This window comes from Canis aureus, chromosome 37 (genome assembly GCF_053574225.1).
Source record: "Canis aureus isolate CA01 chromosome 37, VMU_Caureus_v.1.0, whole genome shotgun sequence".
Taxonomy (NCBI): domain Eukaryota; kingdom Metazoa; phylum Chordata; class Mammalia; order Carnivora; family Canidae; genus Canis; species Canis aureus.
Window position 1 is genome coordinate 10,110,360 of NC_135647.1, and position 20,680 is coordinate 10,131,039.

General features: G+C 37.0%; 1 protein-coding gene across 5 annotated transcripts in view; it reads left to right on the forward strand.

The window, feature by feature from the left end:
• The window catches only part of NUP153 (nucleoporin 153), an 84,907-nt gene that overhangs the window by 54,488 nt on the left and 9,739 nt on the right, over positions 1 to 20,680 (forward strand). For all 5 annotated transcript variants that reach the window (XM_077886261.1, XM_077886258.1, XM_077886260.1 and 2 more), the window contains 7 exons: positions 3,754 to 3,891; positions 4,621 to 4,719; positions 5,711 to 5,801; positions 9,498 to 9,623; positions 11,904 to 12,524; positions 15,578 to 15,772; positions 18,493 to 19,377. In XM_077886261.1, the coding sequence (XP_077742387.1) occupies positions 3,754 to 3,891; positions 4,621 to 4,719; positions 5,711 to 5,801; positions 9,498 to 9,623; positions 11,904 to 12,524; positions 15,578 to 15,772; positions 18,493 to 19,377 (2,155 nt within the window). The remainder of the gene's footprint in view (positions 1 to 3,753; positions 3,892 to 4,620; positions 4,720 to 5,710; positions 5,802 to 9,497; positions 9,624 to 11,903; positions 12,525 to 15,577; positions 15,773 to 18,492; positions 19,378 to 20,680) is intronic.

Below are 20,680 nucleotides of genomic sequence, written 5' to 3' on the forward strand. Positions count from 1 at the left end.
AACCAGTCAGGCCCCCCTGATACGGGTTTAACTTTTTAAGAAACTGCTAAACTTTCCCAAAATGAATGTAATATTTTATACTCTAACCAACAGTGTATGGGCATTTCTTTCATTCTACTATTAATAAGTAGTCCTCTTTTTAATTTTATCCGTTCTGCTTTGTATATGGTGCTGTCTCGTAATTTTGCTTTTCCCTGAGACAGTAATGTTGTGTTCTTGGCCATATGCTTATTACCTCCTTTTTGAAGTATCTTCAGATCTTTTGCCCTTTTAAAAATTGAGTTGTTGTCTTACCAGGTTATAGGAGTTCTTTATAGATTCTGGATCCAAGTACTTTGTCAGATACATGTCTTATAAATATCTTCTCCCAGTCTGGCTGCTTAAAGATTTTATTTATTTATTCATGAGAGACCCCGAGAGAGAGAGAGAGAGAGAGAGAGAGAGAGAGAGAGAGAGGCAGAGACACAGGCAAAGGGGGAAACAGGCTCCATTCAAGGAGCCCAGTATGGGACTCGATACCGGGACTCCAGGATCATGCACTGGGCTGAAGGCAGGCGCTAAACCTCTGAGCCACCCAGGCGTCTCCATATTCAGTTTTTTAACAGTATCTTTTGATCATCAGATGTTCTAAATTCTATGAAGTCTGAATTTATCTTTTTTAAAAAATTATTTTTTAAAGATTTTATATTTAAGTAATCTCTACCTCCGACGTGGGGCTCAAACTCATAACTCTCTTGGGAGATCAAGAGTTGCATGCTCTTTGAACTAAACCCACTGCCCACCCCTCTGCCTTTTCAATTATTTTTACTGTTCTTTCTATCCTAAAAAACCTTTGTCGGGACTCCTGGGTGGCTCATTGGTTTAGCACCTGCCTTCGGCCAATGTGATCCTGGACACCTGGGATTGAGTCCCACATCGGGCTCCTTGCATGGAGTCGGCTTCTTCCTCTGCCTGTGTCTCTGCCTCTCTCTTTCTGTGACTCTCGTGAATAAATAAAATCTTAAAAAAAAACAAAAAACAAAAACCTTTGTCCCCAGGCCACAAAGTAAGTTTTCTACTGGAAGATTTAGAGTAGTGTTTTTATGTATTTTTCTGATTTCCTTTTGGTTTCTTATATGATCCATGGATTATTTAGAACTATTTAATTTTGATATTAATGTTTTGAAATATATTGAGACTTGTTGGTAGCCCGGCATATGGTCTGCTTGAAGAATCTTGAAGCCTGTATTTTATGGTTGTTGGTATAGTGTTATATAAGATGTCAGATGACTGATAGTATTTCTTAGATCTTTTATTCTTGCTGAATTTTTTTCAGGGTGTGGAGTGTGTCTGTTTAGTCTATTAAATTGTTGAGAGATAGGAATTAAATCTATCCACTTTCATTTGGTGAATGTCCTTATGTCAATGTTTGCTTTACATACTTTGAAGCCCTCATTTAAGCATATGCCTTACATCTGTCATGCCTCCCTGGTTGCTTCCTTTAATATTACTAAATATTCTTTTTATTTTTTTAAAGAATTTTTATTTATTTATTCAAGAAAGACAGAGAGAAAGAAAGGCAGAGACGTAGGCAGAGGGAGAAGCAGGCTCCAGGCAGGGAGCCCGATGTGGGACTCGATCCTGAGACCGCGGATCACACCCTGAGCCAGGGGCAGGTGCTCAACTGTTGAGCCACCCAGGCATCCCTAAATATTCTTTAAAAAAAAAAAAAAAATCTTTGGGAGTATTCTTTGTCTTGAAATCTGCTGTACTGGTATTTATATAGCCAGCCACTGTGTTAGTAGAATAAGCCTTCTTAGGCTTGCGAATTGCAGGTTGTATCTTTTTTCCCATCCATTTGCTTCTAACCCATATCTTTTTTTTTTTTTTTCTAACCCATATCTTTAAGTGAGTTTCTAGTAGGGACGCCTGGGTGGCTCAGTGGTTGAGTGTCTGCTTTTGGCCCAGGTTGTGATCCCAGGGTCCTGGGATCAAGTTCCTAATTAGGCTCCCCAGAGGGAGCCTGCTTCTCCCTCTGCTTAGGTCTCTGCCTCTCTGTCTCATGAATAAATAAATAAAATCTTTGAAAAAATTGAGTTTCTATTAGACAATATATAGGTGAATTTTGCTTTTTACCTGCTTTTTGCCTTTTAATCAAAGTATTTATAATTAATGTAATTATGTGGTTGGATTAAAGTCTCCCATTTTTCTTTTGTTTTCTAGTTTTCCCATTTGTTTTTTGTTTCTTTTGTTCCTTTTGAAAGCTGCCCTCTTTTGGTTAATTGAGTATTTGTTAGAATTACATTTTAATTACTTTGCTTTTTATCTCTACCTCTTCATGTTACTTAGTGGTTCGTCTTGGGATTATGTATGTATCCTTAAATTTCAAATTCTACTTTGTGTTAATATTGTACCACTTCCTGTAAAATTTAAGAATCTTGCAACTTTATTAGTTTGATTTACCTCCCCTCTTCCTTGGTATTTTAGATTATTCTTGTCATTTGTATTAAAATTAGATAGGCTGGCTATAAATTCACAGCATATAATTTTTGCTTTATGCAGTTGTATGTATTTTAAAGAAATTAAGGGAAATGAAAGTTTGTGTTTGCTGACATACTACTGTTCATTTCTTCAGGAAACCTGAGTTCCATTTGGTGTCCTGTCCCTTCACCCTGAAGAACCTGTAGAGCAGGTTTTATGGCAACAGATTGTCCTAGGTTTTTTCTTTCTTTTTTTTTTTTTTTTTGTAGTTTTTTTTCTTTTTTTCTTTTTTTTTTTTAATCTGAAAGCATCTTTATTTTCCCTTTGGGGAGAGGGCTTGATTTTACAGAGGTGTGATTGCTGTGCCATAAATGATGTCCATTTGAAGTATTCAGATAGCTTTAGCTGGCGGGGAATTTACCTTAAGTCAGACTCTCCCATTTGTGGTGGGTGGCAGCTGGAGCTCTTCAGCCTAAGTTGGTTTCTTGGCGTCTGCCTTATACACGAGCAGCTTACATGTCTGCTAGAAACCCGGACGTTTCACATGCAGGTTTATATGCTCCTCAGTCCTGCACTTCCCCCTCATTTTCTAGCTGTTATGGTCACCTAGTCCATCCTCTGACTCCTCAGTGAAACAGATTTGCTGGTTTGTTTTTTTTTTTTGTTTTTTTTTTTCCTTCAGACTTTCAACTATGCAGTGGCACCAGCTCATAGAGGACAGGAAGCTCAGTCAGTGCCCCTCGCTTTTTCCAAGTGTTTTTTAATCTCTCCAGTTTCTGCTTGCTTCTGGTCACTCTCCAGTTTTTTTCACATGCTTATTTCTTTCTATTTTGTTCAGAGTTTACGATTGTTATCCATCAGGTCATTGGTCAGATAACCAACTCGTCTACCATTAGCCAGAGTCAGGACTCTTGTTGCCCTCAACCTAGACTAAGACTTGGGGTAAAAAACCAGGCATTTCACCAAACTCATCAGTACTGATGTCTATTATATGCTTATTTTATACTCCAAACCCATATATAACTTTGTTTTATATTAATATACAGCTAGTGTATTTTCTCATTTTCAGCCCTTAGTAAATTGGTACTGAGGGCAGTTAGGTTCACAAAGCCACCGTGTCTGGTGGCACAGCTGGCATTCAGATCTTGGCTGAGTTCTTTTGATTTTGGAGCCCACATTGTTAACACTGTGTGGTGCTAACTTCTCCCTATTCTCAGTTTATGTGTTACTATATCAGTTCTTCTTGAAAATAAGTAGGGATAGAAGAATGACATGAAACATGTTGCGTTTTAGGAAATGGAAGTACCAGTATTGCCGAAAATCTCTCTACCCATCACCAGTTCTTCACTGCCTACCTTCAATTTTAGTTCCTCTGTGATCACAACTTCCTCTCCAGCAACCATTAGTCCTTCGCAATCATTAACAAACAAGGTACAAAACCATTGTAGATATAGAGGTGATTTTTGTTGTCTTAAGAAAAATCTAATATTCTGTTGAAAGCAATGATAAGTTCCCACTATGGAAATAACTCAAAATAAGAGAAAAATGGAAATGGTGTTTTGCTTTTTAAAATTTGTTATAAAGGAGTGCTCTTTAATTCTGATGCTGTGCCTTAGTGACTGATCATTGTAATAAGTTTGTTTCCAAACATTTTTTCCGATTAAGATGCTTTTTGGGGGTAAGAATGGACTTTTGTTTTTATTTCTCAAGTAGGATTAACTGCTCCTGAAATGTTTTATGCTTTTGTCTTGGCTTTTACTATTTCTGAACATATTCTTATAGGTGGTATTTTTTTTCCTTTAGTCAGATACATAAACCTCTAAAATAGTGTATACTCCTCTCCCAAGGAGAAGCCAGATTTTATAACAGTTACAGTTTATTTTTCAGAAGTTTTAACAAGTGATTTTTATTTTTAGAAAAGATCTTATTTTGCAATCTCTATGTCCAGAGTGGGGGCTGGAACACAGAACCCCGAAATCAGGAGTCCTATGCTCCACTGACTGAGGCAGCCAGGGGCCCCTTAACAAATGATTTTTTAAATCTAAAAGGAAATTGTGTTTGGCTTCTTTGAAATAATTTGCTTAAGTTAAGGTCTATTTTACTGTCAGTTTCTTTTTTCTAAAAATCTTTTTGTATTATTTTAATAATATGGAAAACCAGGTACAAATGACCTCTCCAAATAGCACTGGCAGCCCCATGTTTCGATTTTCATCTCCAATTGTAAAATCTACTGAGGCAGATGTACTACCTCCATCATCGGTAAGTAGCAAGCAAGGAATGATTGATTTCAGAAGCATACTGTATTTTTATCAAACCCACGGTGCCATTGGTGCTAAGAAATACCATTATTTTTCTTCCAATTAAAAAACATTTCAGTGTACAGAAAACTTGAATGAGTGAACACCTGTATATTTTCCACTATCTCTTATACATATATATATTTTCTCATGACCATTTGAAAGTTAAGATATAAACACAGCTTTTCTATATGTCCGCTAAGAAAAAGGACATTTCTTTGCATACCCACAGTACAGTTACCCTATCCATGAAATTTAACATAATATAATATTAATGTAGGCCATATTCAGATTTTCTCATTGCCCTAGACTGTCCTTTAATTACTATTTTGTTTCTCTTGGGTCTAGATCCAATTAAGATTAAGACCTAATCAGCTGAATTGCATGGCATCTGGTTAACATGTTTCTTGAATTGCCTTTAATCTGGAGAAGTTTTGGGTTTTTAAGCCTCATAGTATGTATTCGTTTCTTCATAATTAAAGAAATATTTTGGGGAGAATAATAAGTTTAATGTTCAAATTGCCCCATGCATCTTTGGCATGCATATCGTTTTTACATGTTGCCTTCTCTTTTTCACTGTGCTCTTGTTTTCTGACACAGCTGGATATTCCAGAGCGTTTTGTAATTTCCCTACCGCATGCCTGAAACCTGTCCATTGTCTATCAAGTCTCATATTATTAGAAAATGTATTTAGAAATCCAGAACTGAGCTTTAGGAGCATATAATTATCTTATGTACTGCTTTGAATGAAAAAGAAAAAAAACCCTAAGAAATGAAAAATGCTGTTTGATTTAACACACACACTATTCATTGTGAGAAGCATCTCAATTTTAGAGATTGTAAAATACAAAAAGCTGGAATACGGGAGATTTTTTTTTTTAACTTGGAATAAGAAAAAGCTATTATTTGTTTAAAACTAGACAGACTTAAAAAGATACATTTTCTCTTTACAGATTGGATTTACATTCAGTGTGCCTGTTGCAAAAACCACAGAACTTTCTAGCTCTAGTAGTATTTCAGAACCAATTACAAGTAGTAGTTCAGGTAAGTAAAAATTTCTCACACGTTTTTACATAAAAATAGTTGCATTATATTAGGTTAGTATTTCAAGTTCTTTAGTCTTTGGCAGTTCTTCTAAATTCTTTCATTTGAATGAAATTAGCTCTAGAAAGCAAATAGGAGCTAGTATCAACCCTTGACAATATTTTTTGTCTCTATTCACAGAAACACTTAGCTTACTAAATGGAAATGCTATAGTTTGGTTATGATAGGGATAGTCATGGCAGCAGATGTGTCCATTGTCTTAGTTTAATTAAGGTGGCAGTTTATTGTAAATGAAATCTCTAAGAAATTCACGGGTTATCTACATTCTTATTGAGGTAAAGTTGTAATTGCAGTTGACTCCATCTCTAGGCTTAGTGTTCGCTTCACAACCTTTATGTACAAGGATTATGCTGGCCTTGCAAATAGTGACTCATAATTTCTGGACTCAAGGAATGGGTGTAATTGAGGGAAATAAATGAGTCATTAGATAATTAAATCCTAGGATTTTGTTGTGATAGTGTTCTTTCAAGTGTTTGCTATTTAGGAAGTGGAGAATCATCTGGGTTAAGTTATTTACTCAGGTCAAGAATTTTTGAGCAAGGACATTTTATTCAGATAAATAGCAAATACAAGGGTGCAGGAATTAGAGAAAATAAGGATGTTTCAGGTGTACTTTTTACAAGATTTTTTTCTTCAATGTGACTGAATTCATAGAGGAATAAACTTCTACAAATTACCATTTTCATGCCTGGTTATGAGGAAAGGCATGAAAATCCTTCCTGGTTTTTGCTAATGTGTTACTAATGGTAACTGGATAAGCAGCAGTTTGTTAAGACAACTTTTGTGTTTCATCACATCTGGGGAAATTATCCAGATTTTTTTTTTTTTTTAATTATCCAGATTTTTAAGTCATTTTTTAGGAGTGACATATATAGAATTATGGGAATGATTTTCACCACTTTTGTCATTAAGAAATTGATTGAAAATGTGTAAGTTGTCATTACTTTGTGGCAGGAGCTAATTTTTCCATAATCTTCTTTTTCCGTTAGAGAATACTGCAAGGTATCCTTAAAATTTACCTTAAGTTACTAAAAGCAATTCAGTTTTAATTCTAAAGACGGATAGACAAAAAGTGCTACAAGCATATGCTTTTTTTTTTTTTTTTTTTTTTAAGATTTTATTTATTCATGAGAGAACACAGAAAGAGAGGCAGAGACACAGGCAGAGGGAGAAGCTGGCTCCCTACAGGGAGCCCAATGCAGGACTCGATCCTAGGACCCTGGGATCATGACCTGAGCTGAAGGCAAACACTCAACCACTGAGCCACCCATGTGTCCCATATGGTTTGTTTTGACACAGCACAGTGTTTTGTGTCTTGTGTATTTTTGTTACTGGGGTGAAATTAATGTAAGATGAAATAAATCATGGTGTTTAGTACGTTCATGATGCTGTGCAACTACCACAGTCTGTCTAGTTCCAAAATACCCATTTCCCCGAAAGGAGGCCTGTACCTATTAAACAGTAGTTCTGTATCTCTTCTCTCCCCACTTCCCGGCAACCGTCAGTGGTGTTTAGTTTTTATGTATGTACCTGTTCTGGAATATACAATGTGATTTTTTTTTTTTTTGCACCTAGCTTCTTTTACTTAACTGTTTTCAAGGTTTACACGTTATAGTATGTATCAGTATTTCACTCCTTTTTTTTTTTGTAATTTATTATTTGTTTTTTATTTTAAGTAGGCTCCATGCCCAACATGGGACTTAAACTCACAACCTTGAGTTTAAGAGTCACATGCTCTACTGACTGAGCCAACTAGGTGCACCAGTACTTCACTCCTTTTATGGCTGAATGACATTCCATTGTATGGATATACCATAATTTTTCTGTTCATCCATTGATGGATATATGGGCTGTTTCCAATTTTTGGCTGTTGAGCACAGTGCTGGTATGAATATTCATGTACATGTATTTGTTTGAATACTAGTTTCAGTGTTTTGAGGTATATATCTAGAACTGGAGTTGCTGGTCAAATGGTAGTTCTAAGTGTAACTTTTAACCACAAAGTTGTTTTTCTCAACCTCTGACTCCTTTCACATTCCCACTAGCAGTGTATGAGGATTCTAATTTCTCCACATTCTCACCATGCTTAGTTTTCATTTTTTGTTTATAGCTATCCTAGTGTGTATGACGTGATGCTTCATTGTGGTTTCTCTAATGACAAATGGTGCTGCAAGTGCTTCTTGGTCCTTTAATCTTGGGAGAAATGTCTGTTAAGTCCTTTGCCCATTTTTAAGTTGTTAATTTTTCTGTTGCTGAGATATAAGCCTTTTTATATAGTTTGGAGACTACATCCTTATCAGATATATGATTTATAAATAATTTCTCTCATTCAGTAAATTGTCTTTTCACCTTTAGATTCACAAAGGTTTCTGATGTGATAGTATAATTTTTTTCTTTGCTTTTGTTTTTGAAGTCGTATCTAAGAATCCATTGCCAAATCCATGGTCATGAAGATAATACCTCCTTAGTTTTCTTCTAAAACTCTTACGGTTTTAGTTCTCATGTTTAGATCATTGATCTATTTTGGGTTAATTTTTGTTTATGGCATGAGATATAGGGGTATAGGGGTAGGTAGGATTTTTTGAAACTACTTCACCCACTCCTTTAAATTGGCAAGCACTTAAAAAACTTGGTTATTTGTATTTTATTATGGAAAAAAAATCAAACATTTCCAGATCTAGCAGACTGAATTCCAGTGTACTCTTTACCCAGCTTCAACACTTAGGTTTTTGTGACTAATATTGTTTCTCTTCCTCTCATTTCCCCTTCCCTTCTCATGCACAACAATACACCAATATGAGGTTGTATTGAAACAATACCACACATACTTTCATCTGTAAACAAACTTTCTCCCTTAAAAATATAACTACAAAGCTATTTTCATACTGAAAATATAGATTTCCTATTTAACATAAGTATATGTTCATTTTGGAAAGTTTAGGAAACCTAAAAAGAAGCAGCAGTAAAAAGCCATTCATCACTAGCAGCCACCATTACTTTTTAGATGTCTCATTCAAAATGTTCTGGACTTTCTAACTTGCCTTTATCTGGAACTATGCATTTAAGGATGGTTTCTGTGGCTGCCTAGCACTACACCATGCCGGTGTTTTGATTGGTATACTCAGTCCCATAGTGAGCATTTATCATCCATGTTTTCAGTATGATAACTGAAGGATACTTTGAATCATAGGATGGATTTCTAGAAATGAAATAACTGGCTCAGTTTGAGTACTCCTTGTTAAGGGTTTTTTTGCTCAATATTATAAGTTGTATAAGCAGAAACACATTTTGTGCAGTTTATGAGCTTGCTCTTGGTCATATCCTCTCCAGTGTTTCAGTTTGATTTTCTTGATTACCAGTTAATTCACTGGGTAACAATTATAGTTTATACTATTTGCCTTTTTGGAGGGGAAGAATGTACAGTGTACAGTATGGGAAATAGTATCTCTACTTTCTTATAAGGTAAACTAACCCTGTACTGTTAAGTAAATTTGTTTATTATCTTTGAATTACAGTGACTTTTTCATGATGTTTTTGAAGTTGGTCCAAATTGGCTTTGAAAGATCTTTTAATACATTTAACTTGATCCAGTGCATTTTCTTAGCATGATGTCTTTTACAATTAAAAAAATTGCAGCTCAAGATATCAGTGCAGTGAATAGTACAAGCTGTAAGAAGAAGCCAGATGAAGATTTTGAGGGCCCTTTTACACCTGCAAAAACCCTGAAAGAAGGAAGTGTCCTAGATGTTCTCAAAAGTCCTGGTAAGATAACAGCTATCTTTGAAATACTCTAATATCTTAATTACAAATTCGTGATACTATTTTAATGTCATTTGTGGTATACTTTAGGTTTTTAAAAAATTATTGACTTGAAAGTAGATGTAGTCAGATGTAATTCTTTTGGTGTAAATACCTTAGGAATTCTCCTTTAGAATTCAAGGATTGTCTTAATACGAAATTTCTTAAGAGGCAAGTATAACAGGAGAAAAGAAGTGAAGTATAGAAGGAAAAAATGAATTGCCTTTTAGAAGAGTTGGACTAATATGGAAAATAATAATAAACAAACCTGATGATATGCCTGGACATACCTTTCTCTGAGAATGTTGAACCGCCTTGTTCTTGGATCATTGCTCAGTTGTGGTCTATTAAAACAAGGCCATGCAGAAAGAAAACATTTGCTGAATCTAGCATAGGTATATGTAAGGGACAGGGCTGGCTTGAAACAGGATTTGTTAACTTATCGAAATAACTTGAAGGCAGTGACTAGAAGTCCTCAAGTAGGAATAAGTTTTCAGTTTGAAAATCAGGACGGCTACAACTCCATTTGTGATGTCTGCTGTAGGAATGTAAAAGTGTTTATAAGGTGATCTAGTTGCTCAGAGAGAATTTAGATTTACTGAACAGATAAGATGTGTTTGTGTCTAATTGAATAAGAATTTTCAGGTAAGATTGGCTTCTACAACAAGATTTAGGAGGATTAGGTTTCTTTGGTGTGGCTTTCTCATTTTAGAGATGAGTATTCTGGCTACGAGAGTCCCAGTAACGATTTGGCATAGTTGAGGCAGCACTCCAGAGTGCCTGGGCTAGAATTAACTGAGTAGTAGAGAGGCCTTGCATTCCTACGGTTGATCTCTGTATAAGTCATACTCTGCATTCATGGTGCCCTTCCCCCTTTCAGTTTTCCTTAAATAGCAAGAATTTGGAGGAGTCCTGTCTTTTGAGGGAAATTAGGAAAACCTGAGAAAGGTGAAGGAAAGGATAGTTACTTGAGATAGTTACTGTTACAATTGTGCTAACCTTAGTGATGCAGATCAATCATTAACAAGATAGTACATTTTAGACCACTGGGAGTATTGAAGTATGTGCGTGTTTTGCCTTTTGGCTAAAACTAGCTCAAGATTGAGTTAATTGTAGCACTAGAAAATCTCTTTATAGTCTTCTGTTCTATCTTACCCTCCAATTTTTTTTCCTTTGGTGTTAAAAGCTGGACAAACAGGTCACTGAGTTTGTTGGTATATATAATTGGTCCAAAGTAAAGAATTGGAAGGAAGGTCATTCTCAAGAATAAAGTTGGAGTGAATCAACCCAATTCAATGACAGCAGTTTCGGTAGCATGAAGACGTTTTTTCAACTCCTCTTGTTCCGTGGTTCTGTGTGAATAACCTTAATTGTCTAAGTACATAGTGGTTACAAAAATGTATACTTACAATGTTAAAGGAGAACTGTTTGAGACAGTTTGTTTGAAGTAGGGTTTGGTTAACATTCCATGGGCATGTTTCTGAGTAGCATGAATTCATGCTCTACCCGAGTAGACTGCGTCTTCATCATTTCTGTATTTCTAGGGCTTGCCAGATGGTTTGGTTCATCTCTGTTGGAATTTGTCATTATAATTCTCATTGAACCATTACCATTTTAAAGTTCTATATAAGCTTAGTATAATTAAAACCAATCCCTACCATTGCATTGTACTTTGGAGGGACATCTGTCTAATATGTGTACCTATGCATCTCTGCTGATTTTTACTGAAAGTAGAGGATACCACAATTGTGGATTATAACTGGACAAAATTCAAATACTATAGATGTTGAAGACATTTGGCATAGCCAGGAACACCTGAAAGAAAAAAATAGATGAGGGAGGAAGGCTATGAATGTACTGTATATTCGTGTAGCGAGGCAGAGTGTTGCAAAACATGGATGACAGTGGTACGTGTCAGTAAAATACTACAAATTAAAGCCTCAAATTAGATATTGGTTAAATTATAGTAAGTAGAAATTCCTAAAGGAAGAAGGTGATAAACTGTAAACAAAACATCTTTTAAAGAATTTTAATGAGGCCTAAGTGTCACTTATTAATTACATGATTATTAAATATTGCTTAGGTAAAAACTCTATTTTTAAGTAGTCCATGTTGAATTTTAGTAACTGTATAAATGTGTATAAATATATGTTCTCCCAATAATAACATTTCAGATCATGTTCTGATTAGGAAGCTTCCTTAACTTCTTTTTTTCCTTACACTCTCCTCTTTCCCTCCTTATAGGTTTCATATCACCAAAGGCAGATTCTCTTGCTGCTCAGCCTACTACCACAAGCCCAGTTGTTTATACAAGACCAGCAATAAGTAGCTTTTCTTCTAGTGGCATCGGGTTTGGGGAAAGTTTAAAAGCTGGATCATCGTGGCAGTGCGATACTTGTCTACTCCAGAACAAAGTTACAGACAGCAAGTGCGTAGCCTGCCAAGCAACAAAATTGCCGCCAAAAGATAATGCTAATAAACAAACTGGAATTGGAACACCAAGTAAAAGTGACAAATCAACTCTTTCTGCATCAGGGACAGGTTTTGGAGACAAATTTAAACCAGCAGTAGGCACTTGGGATTGTGATACGTGCCTAGTGCAGAATAAACCCGAAGCGATAAAATGCGTGGCCTGTGAAACACCGAAGCCTGGGACTGGTGTTAAGCGAGTCCTTACGTTGCCTGCAGCCTCAGAGAGCGCCGTGACTGCGGCTGCTTCATCGGCCACCTGCACTGTGACCACTGCTGCCTTAGGGTTTGCAGATCAGTTTAAAAGGCCTGTGGGATCTTGGGAGTGTCCAGTATGCTGTGTTTTTAATAATGGAGAAGACAGTAAATGTGTGTCCTGTGTGTCTGAGAAACCAGGTACGTGTATGGCTCTTTGGGAAAAGTTTGCTCATTATTTTGGTAGGACATTTAAATGTATTGTCTGCTAAGAACCACCTTAATGTTTGTAATGTGTAAGGATGAGCATTTCCTCATACATCTTCATTTGCCTCAGCTATCTTGAGGTCAAGTGACTTGCCTGAGGCTGGATCTGTGTGTTATCTTAGGTGGTGCATTAGCCAGCCCAATATATACTTGTACCTCTTTTTTTACATACATTTTTGTCAGAAACTACTTGTTCTTCGTTATCATTTTCAAAGTTGACTAATACAGAAGCTGAAAGATCTTAAAAGGAACAGTTGTTCCCAAAACAAACACCACTTTATCTCTGTTTTGAAGTGAGGACGGCAAGTGGTCATTCCAGAGAAGGTTTCACCAGGGAGTAGACAATACTGCTTTGTGAAAAGACTGTTGTTGAATGTTAATGGTGATACCTATACCTGTGTGGTCTCTGCCAAGATGTTGCAATGATAGTAAATTACTGAATCTAACTTGGCAGTAAAAAACATGGAGTTAGATTTGAGTTTTTTGTTTCTCTGTTCTAATTTGAAAAAGTTATTGGAAATTCACAACTGGAAAGGACTCTGCTGTTTTTATAATATATAATTATTTGGTATAGATATATGGTAACATAGGTACTAAGTAAAAAGTGTTAAGAATATCATCGGAATTATACTTATTTTTTTATTGCATTATTCATGGATATGTAGTTTTTATGTCTGCAATGGAAAGTTGATTTGTTAACCTGTATACCCTATGTGTGAACACAAGAGGTGAGCCTTATTTCTAATTCTTACTGGACATGTCCACAAGAATAAGATTTCAGAATCTTCATTCTGAAATAACTTTCTTTTTCTATGTGGCATTCCTCCTCCTCACCTAAAAAAATAAGTAAATAAAAAAGCAAGCCTTTGCTTGTGGAAGAAACCAAAATTAATTCTGAGTTGATTGGGAGAATAAAACTGAGTTAGAAAGTAAATTCCTTCCACAAATAAAGGAAGCTCAAAAATTTATTCAAGCAGTCAAGCTTCAGTCTTGTAAATGATGAACCATCATTATAAGCAGAGGAGTGATCCAGTTAAATTTGTATGTTTGACAAATTGCTTCGTGGGTTTTTGGAGGATAGATTTGAAGGCAACAAAATTTGGAGACCAGAGGGCAGATGAGGATGTATCAGGAGTACATGTGGGCAAAGATCATGGCAATGGAGATACTAAGGGAGTCAAATCAGGATGTAGAATAATACATGGTTGATTTGAAGGTGTGAAGTTGGCACATAAATGCAAAGCCTTTAGATACATTACACATGCATGTTCGGGGCTGGAAATACAAATTTGGGAGTCATTAGGCTCTAGTTTTCAAATAAGAGATGGGAGCAGAGATGGATGTGAAGTGAGGGACTGGCCTAAAACTGAACTCTGTTAGCTTACGGGAAGTGGCAGGAACGAAACCATTCTGTTAGCTTATGGGGAGTGGCAGGAACAAAACTTTGGAACAGTTAATATTGTATTTTATTTTATATTATTTTATTATTTTATTTTATTTTTTATTATTTTTTATTTTATTTTTTTATTTTTATTTCATTTACTTTTTACTTTACTTTTTAAAGATTTTATTTATTCATGGGAGAGAGGCAGACACACAGGCAGAGGGAGAAGCAGGCTCCATGCAGGCAGCCCGACATGGGACTCAATCCCGGGACTCCAGGATCATATGCCCTGGGCCGATGGTGGCACTAAACCACTGAGCCACCCGGGCTGCTTAATCTTTTAAAGGAGGGACTGGGGAGGAAAATCCAAAACTACATGGCACTGATTTTGCTTAGAAGAATGGACTTCAGGGAATGAGAATGGAGGCCTCAACAAGTTATGCAAGCAAGAGCTGAGGGCCACTTGACATAGGGCAGTGCTAGTAGGTTCAGAAAGGGAATGGAATGGATGGGAGAAACATGCAGAAGGCAGAGCCATCCAGCCTCGCTGACCAGCTGGCCAGGGGCACTGCAGCTAAGAGGGAGACCACAGAGCTGAAGCTCAGGTGCGCTGGCCACAGGTACAGGGTAGGAAGTGGTTTTGTTGGTGATGAGACTTGTGAGGACAGTGGACCGAAGATGGAACCTCAGGAAGCAGTTTTCTTGGCAAGAGAGAGAGCATGACAGTGGAAGAGACACCAGGTAGTTGGGAGAGGTGACATGGAGAACATGTAGAGATGGCCAGAATGGATGGCTCCATTTGTAGTAACGCACTTGCTTCATGATGGCTTTGTGGAGCCGTCCTTCCCATGCCACCTCCACTCCCTACAAACCCGCTAGTTCTGCATAAAGATTTAAATGTCACCTCTGTAAATTGGTTCTTCTCTTGCCCCTTAGTCATCTCTTCCTTCTTTTCTCATTTATCACTTTGCATTTTGGTGATGGTGCTACTATACATTTGTTTTGCTTTCCCCCTTTTTAGACCGTTAGCACTTTCAGAAGTTAAGCAGCATTTCATTTATCTTTATATCCTTAGTACTGTGGTATATTATGGTACTTTTAGTGTCTGTTAAATGACTGGGTTCTAACCAATGGCAGGAACTTCTGTGCCAAAATGATATTTCGAAGGCAGAGGCCTGGCCTTTGAAATTAATGTGGTCTGTGGCTATGTATTTTATGTGTTAGGATATTGCCTATAATTTATATGTTAAAATGCTGTGCTGTTTGAAGAGATTTGACAAAAATTCTTAAGGACAAAAAAAAAGATTCTTAAGGACCTTTTAGTCTCTGATTTCTCAGCATGTTTTTTTTATTTTTTTAAACCACAATTATTCACATTTTGGGTTAAGAGGGAGCTCGTCACTAGACATGGTGAATGTGAGCTGCTTATTTGTAAGATTAAAAGAAATCTGAGCTATCTATACTGTTTTTAACAGTGTAAAGTTTGTATTTCTGGCACTTTGTCTTAATAGGAAACACTAATTGAACATATAGACTTAATGGTGCCTTAAGATAGTGACATAACATGAATTAGAATTTTTATGTGTTTCCTCACTTTTTTTAGGAAGTTTGGTACCTGCTTCAAGTAGCAGCACTGTCCCTGCCTCTCTGTCATCTGGAAGCTGCCTGGGGTTAGACAAGTTCAAGAAACCCGAGGGCAGTTGGGACTGTGAAATCTGCCTGGTGCAGAATAAAGCAGATGCTACCAAATGTGTGGCATGTGAGAGTGCAAAGCCCGGAACAAAATCTGAGTTTAAAGGTAAGGCATTGGTACAGTACCTCCTTGTACTGCCATTTTAAAGTGAAATATTTGCAAACATGTTCAATTTTAAAATTGCTCATTCTCTATTGAAAATTCATGTAAAATGAGATAATGTCCTGGATACTTTTAGCTCAGTTCTCAGAGTTACTGTAAAGATAAGTGATTTCAGTGTCAGCAGTGAGGTATCTTTTCTGCAGCTGGTAAGGGGTTATTCTGTCTTGCATTGACTCGGAGAGAGTTGCAGATAATTTGTTTTTAACTGTTAACAAACCTTTGGCTTCCTGACTCTTATCTGACTGGGAATTTATGCCCCGAGAACTTTGTTGTAAGTAATCTAGACTTGGGCTTTGGTTTCCCAGAGAATGTCCCAGAAAAAGAATTCTCTTCATATTTTGTTCCATAAAGGAAGAACTTCTAAAAACAATTCATTCTAAACTGCCTCTGGAGGCCAAGTTTTTCAAGTCTTCATAGTCCTCTGTGACTTACTGAGTATTTCATATGAGGTACAATTCACTCAAAAATTTGATACAAGCCAGGAAAGAGATTTTAGATCTGAAGGAACAGTCAGAGAGAGAGATGAGAAACATTATAATCTGTAAGGGAGGAGGCCTCTAAGGTGGAGACCATGAGGTCATTAGAAAAAGAATGCCAAGCTTCATCAGCTTGTAACCATGTCCTGGATAGCGGCTTTCAAACATTGAGTGGAAACCAGTCAGTAAACTTTTACATTGTGACCTACCACATGCACATGGTATTTGTCTATATGATTGAAAGAAAAGTATCACAAACCAGTATTTACCCTTTAGTATGTTTAAGTCACCCTGTTTAGATTCTTTTTCATTTTAGAAGAAAAATGCTGGTTGGAACCCACTAAATTAATCACATGGCTAAAGAGACACACAGCTGGTTTGAAAATCACTGCATTTGTGGGGAGGGGGCACCTGAGCGTCTGACTCTTGGTTTGTGTTGGGGCTCTGCACTGAGCATGCTATCGACTTGAAGAGATTCTCTCTCTCCATCTGCCCCTCCCCTGCACCCATTTGTGCCCTCTCTAATTCTCTCTCCTAGAAAGTAAAAAAAAAAAAAAAAAAAACCAAAACACTGCATTTGGGTGTTTTAGAAGATCACTACTTTCCAGTCCTCTTGAGGTCATTATGTAGCCGTTTTTCTTTCTTCTTTACCTGTTGTACTGTAATCACCATAACTTCAAATCTGTCTCTCTGAGGCAGATGTGATAACAAGTTAATTACCGTCTCTGGCCCCTTCATTTTCAGCTTTCTGTCTAATATGACTGAAGATATTTAAAGACCGTGTGGAATACTGCTTGCTTCTCAAATTCTGATAATTTTTCAGTTAAGTTTCTTAGGGAAAGAAAGGAATGGGTCGTCTCTAAAGGGGCAGAGTTTGAAGATGATAAGAGGGCTTTTAAAGCTTGGCTGTCATTTGTCTCTATACTTGGGTAGGCAAAGTAATGGATAAATATCTTGACCTTTGAATGATTCCTGTTTTGAGCCAATCAGTTACTTCATTTCTAGTTTACTCAGCTACATTGAAGTACTAGGAAACTAAGACTTTAATCTTGTCAACATGTTATTTGTCTTTTTAAGTACTGGTTCTGTTCACGCAGTTCTTTTGGTTCTTTGATGGTAAAGTTTTCTTTTTTAATGTTTGATAACAAATTTATTCACAAGATTTCAAACTCTAATTATGACAGGATTCACAGTGAAAAGTCTACCTCTTGTTCCCATTGGTTCATTTTCCATCTTTCCTCCCCCACCAGAGGTAATAACTGGTTAGTTTCTTAAAACTCTTCCAAAGTTTCTTTATGCATATGACAAGCAAATATTTTCTTATTCTGTGTATTCTTCTTTCCCTCTGTTTTGTTAGAAAATGTTGTATATCATACTGCCTTTCTGCTCCCTTGATTTTTATTGTAGATTAGCTTGGACACATCTTTGTTCTTCATTCACAGCTGCCTGGGATTGCATGTGGCATTTTGCATGTTTGTGAGTTTATCTTCAAAATAAAGACTTAGGGGGAAAAAAAGTTAAGTAAAGACTTAGGATGTAAGGACAATCTTCTGGCTGGCTAGGCGGTGTCCCCTCCTCCCCTCACATCTCCACATACAACCCTTCCCAAGCTGTGTGCTCAAGGGTATACGAGTAGTTGTGCTTCCCTGCTAGGACCTCCAGACAAGCTATCAAGGTCCGTTTGTAGGAAAATATAGGACAGTAAAGCTTCCAAGGCTCCAGACACATCCAGATGAGGCCCTGCATGTGGCAGTCCGCCTTTCTTTTAAATAAATAAATACGTACGTACATACTTAGCTGTAGAATTGCTGGGTCAAAGGATACGTGTGTTTGTAATTTTTAGTAAATACTGACAGTTGCTTTCCTTGAATTTTGTACTAATTTACGCATCTACCTGTAATGTATAAAGTGTCTGTTAGTTCTAGACTCCTCACCAACACTGTTTTATCAAATTTGTTTGATCTTGGCCAGTGTCAGGATGAAAAGTGGTATGTCAGTATGTATAGTTGTGAGGACTAAGATGTGATTCTCCTGCTGAATTTTGGGCAGCTGGTTCATGTTTTATGGCCATTGCTGATAACTCTTCAAAGGCCTTTCCAGAGTTGTTATTCTTTTGTCTCTTTGTTTTTCAGGGGTACATTTTGTTTGAGAGGATAACATTAATTCGATGTCTTTTATATTTTGAAGGCTTTGGCACATCTTCCTCATCTTCAAACCCAGCAGCTTCATCCTTCAAATTTGGTATCCCATCATCCTCTTCTGGGCCTTCTCAGACTTTAACAAGCACTGGAAATTTTAAGTTTGGAGATCAGGGAGGCTTCAAAATAGGAGTGTCTTCAGATTCTGAGGCTCCAAACTCCATGAGTGAAGGCTTTAAATTTTCTAAACCAATAGGAGATTTTAAATTTGGAGTTTCGTCTGAGTCTAAACCTGAAGAAGCTAAAAAAGACAATAAGAATGATAATGATTTTAAATTTGGACTTTCTTCTGGTTTAAGTAATACAACTTCGTTAGCTCCATTTCAGTTTGGGGTGTCTAATCTTGGACAGCCAGAAAAGAAAGAGGAAACACCTAAATCTTCATCTGTAGGCTTCAGCTTTGGTACAGGTGTTATTAACTCCACACCTGCTGCTACTAACACCACAGTGACCTCCGAGAATAAGAGCAGCTTCAGCTTTGGAACCATAGAAACCAAGAGTGTTTCAGTGGCTCCTTTCACATGTAAGACGACAGAAGCAAAAAAAGAAGAAATGCCTGCCGCCAAAGGAGGGTTCACTTTCGGTGGTATAGAACCTGCCCCTCTGCCATCTGCCTCATTGTTTGTTTTGGGAAGGACAGAAGAGAAACAGCAGGAGCCAGTCACTTCTACTTCTCTGGTGTTTGGGAAGAAAGCTGACAGTGAAGAGCCAAAGTGTCAACCAGTGTTTTCCTTTGGGAATTCAGAGCAAACCAAAGATGAGAGTTCTTCAAAGTCCACCTTTAGTTTCAGTATGGCGAAACCATCTGAGAAGGAATCGGAGCAGCCAACAAAGGCCACTTTCACATTTGGAACTCCAACCAATACTACAGCTGGTAAGTGTTACAATTTTATTTTTGTTTTATTTTTATTTTACAAGGTGTCTCTAATATTTAGACAAATGGAGCAGGTGAGAGAATGGTTTACACTGAACATAGTTGAGAGAAACTGGTAACTTTTTGGAAAGGAGCATAGTGTTTTCAGTTTAACAGTCCCAAACCCCCACAGTGTGATGATGGTATCTACACACCTGATTTTGAGAAATACAGCTCTAGTGGAAAACCCACAGTGTTGCCCATTTGTCCATGTTTCTCTCTCCTGTGTGAGCTTTTACATTCGGAATTGGCATACTATTCAGGAAAATAGGCCTTCTTTCATGAGCTCCTGAAATATTTTCTAACTAAATCTTTACATACAGGCCTTCATTCCCAAATAGAGCTAACCAGTCATCATCAGGCGCATAGACATCAAATATATTAGTCCCTGAAACAGAGAGGTGATTACAAAAAGCAATATCCTGAAGGAAAAATGAAATCGCATTTTTAAAACTTAAAAAAATGGTTGGTGAAATAAAATCATTCTGTGGACTGAGCAGCTGAAAAAACATAGATGATAGTCGGATTAGTGAACTGAGATCTCTCAGTGTCAGTGCAGAAGTGCAGAGACTTGAATCAAGCTAGCTCACAAGTGCCATTGTAGGAGCAGTAGCTTAGAAGATGAGAACAGCATGGAAGAAATATCAAAGGAGTGACAGAAGAACATTTCCTACGTGCAGAGAAAGACTCTGGCCTTAAAATGGAAATTTTAAGGGGCCCACTCACTGGCAAATACCAGTGAGATTGTAGGACATCAAAGCCAAAATCCTGAATGCTTTCAGAGAGAGGAAAGCTGTTTGCCACAAATAAACAGGTGTTCTGATTAGCATCCGACTTTGAATTTGTAACATCACGTGCTTAAAATAGTAGAGCAGTGTCCTCAAAGTGAAAATGGTCTTAATTTTATAATCAGCCGAATTTGGTCAAATATAAGAGCAAGATATTTTCAGATAGGCCAAAAAAAAAAAAAAAAAAAAAATAGAACACCCACAAACACTTCTGAATAATATATTGGAAACAGGAAACAAAGAATTAACCTGGAAAAAAAAAAAAAAGAATGGAATTCAGTGGGTGGGAGGTCTTTCTGTTGTCTGTCTGGACATTCAAAATACACTTCAAAACCTAAGTAATGGATACAATTTGGAAGGTAATAAAAATAAGATCAGGTCTACTCACATATAATGGTGGTGTCACTATACTCTTTCCATTGAAACACACTCTTAACCTCCCATTAACTAACTTGAAAGTGAGCCAACATACTCCA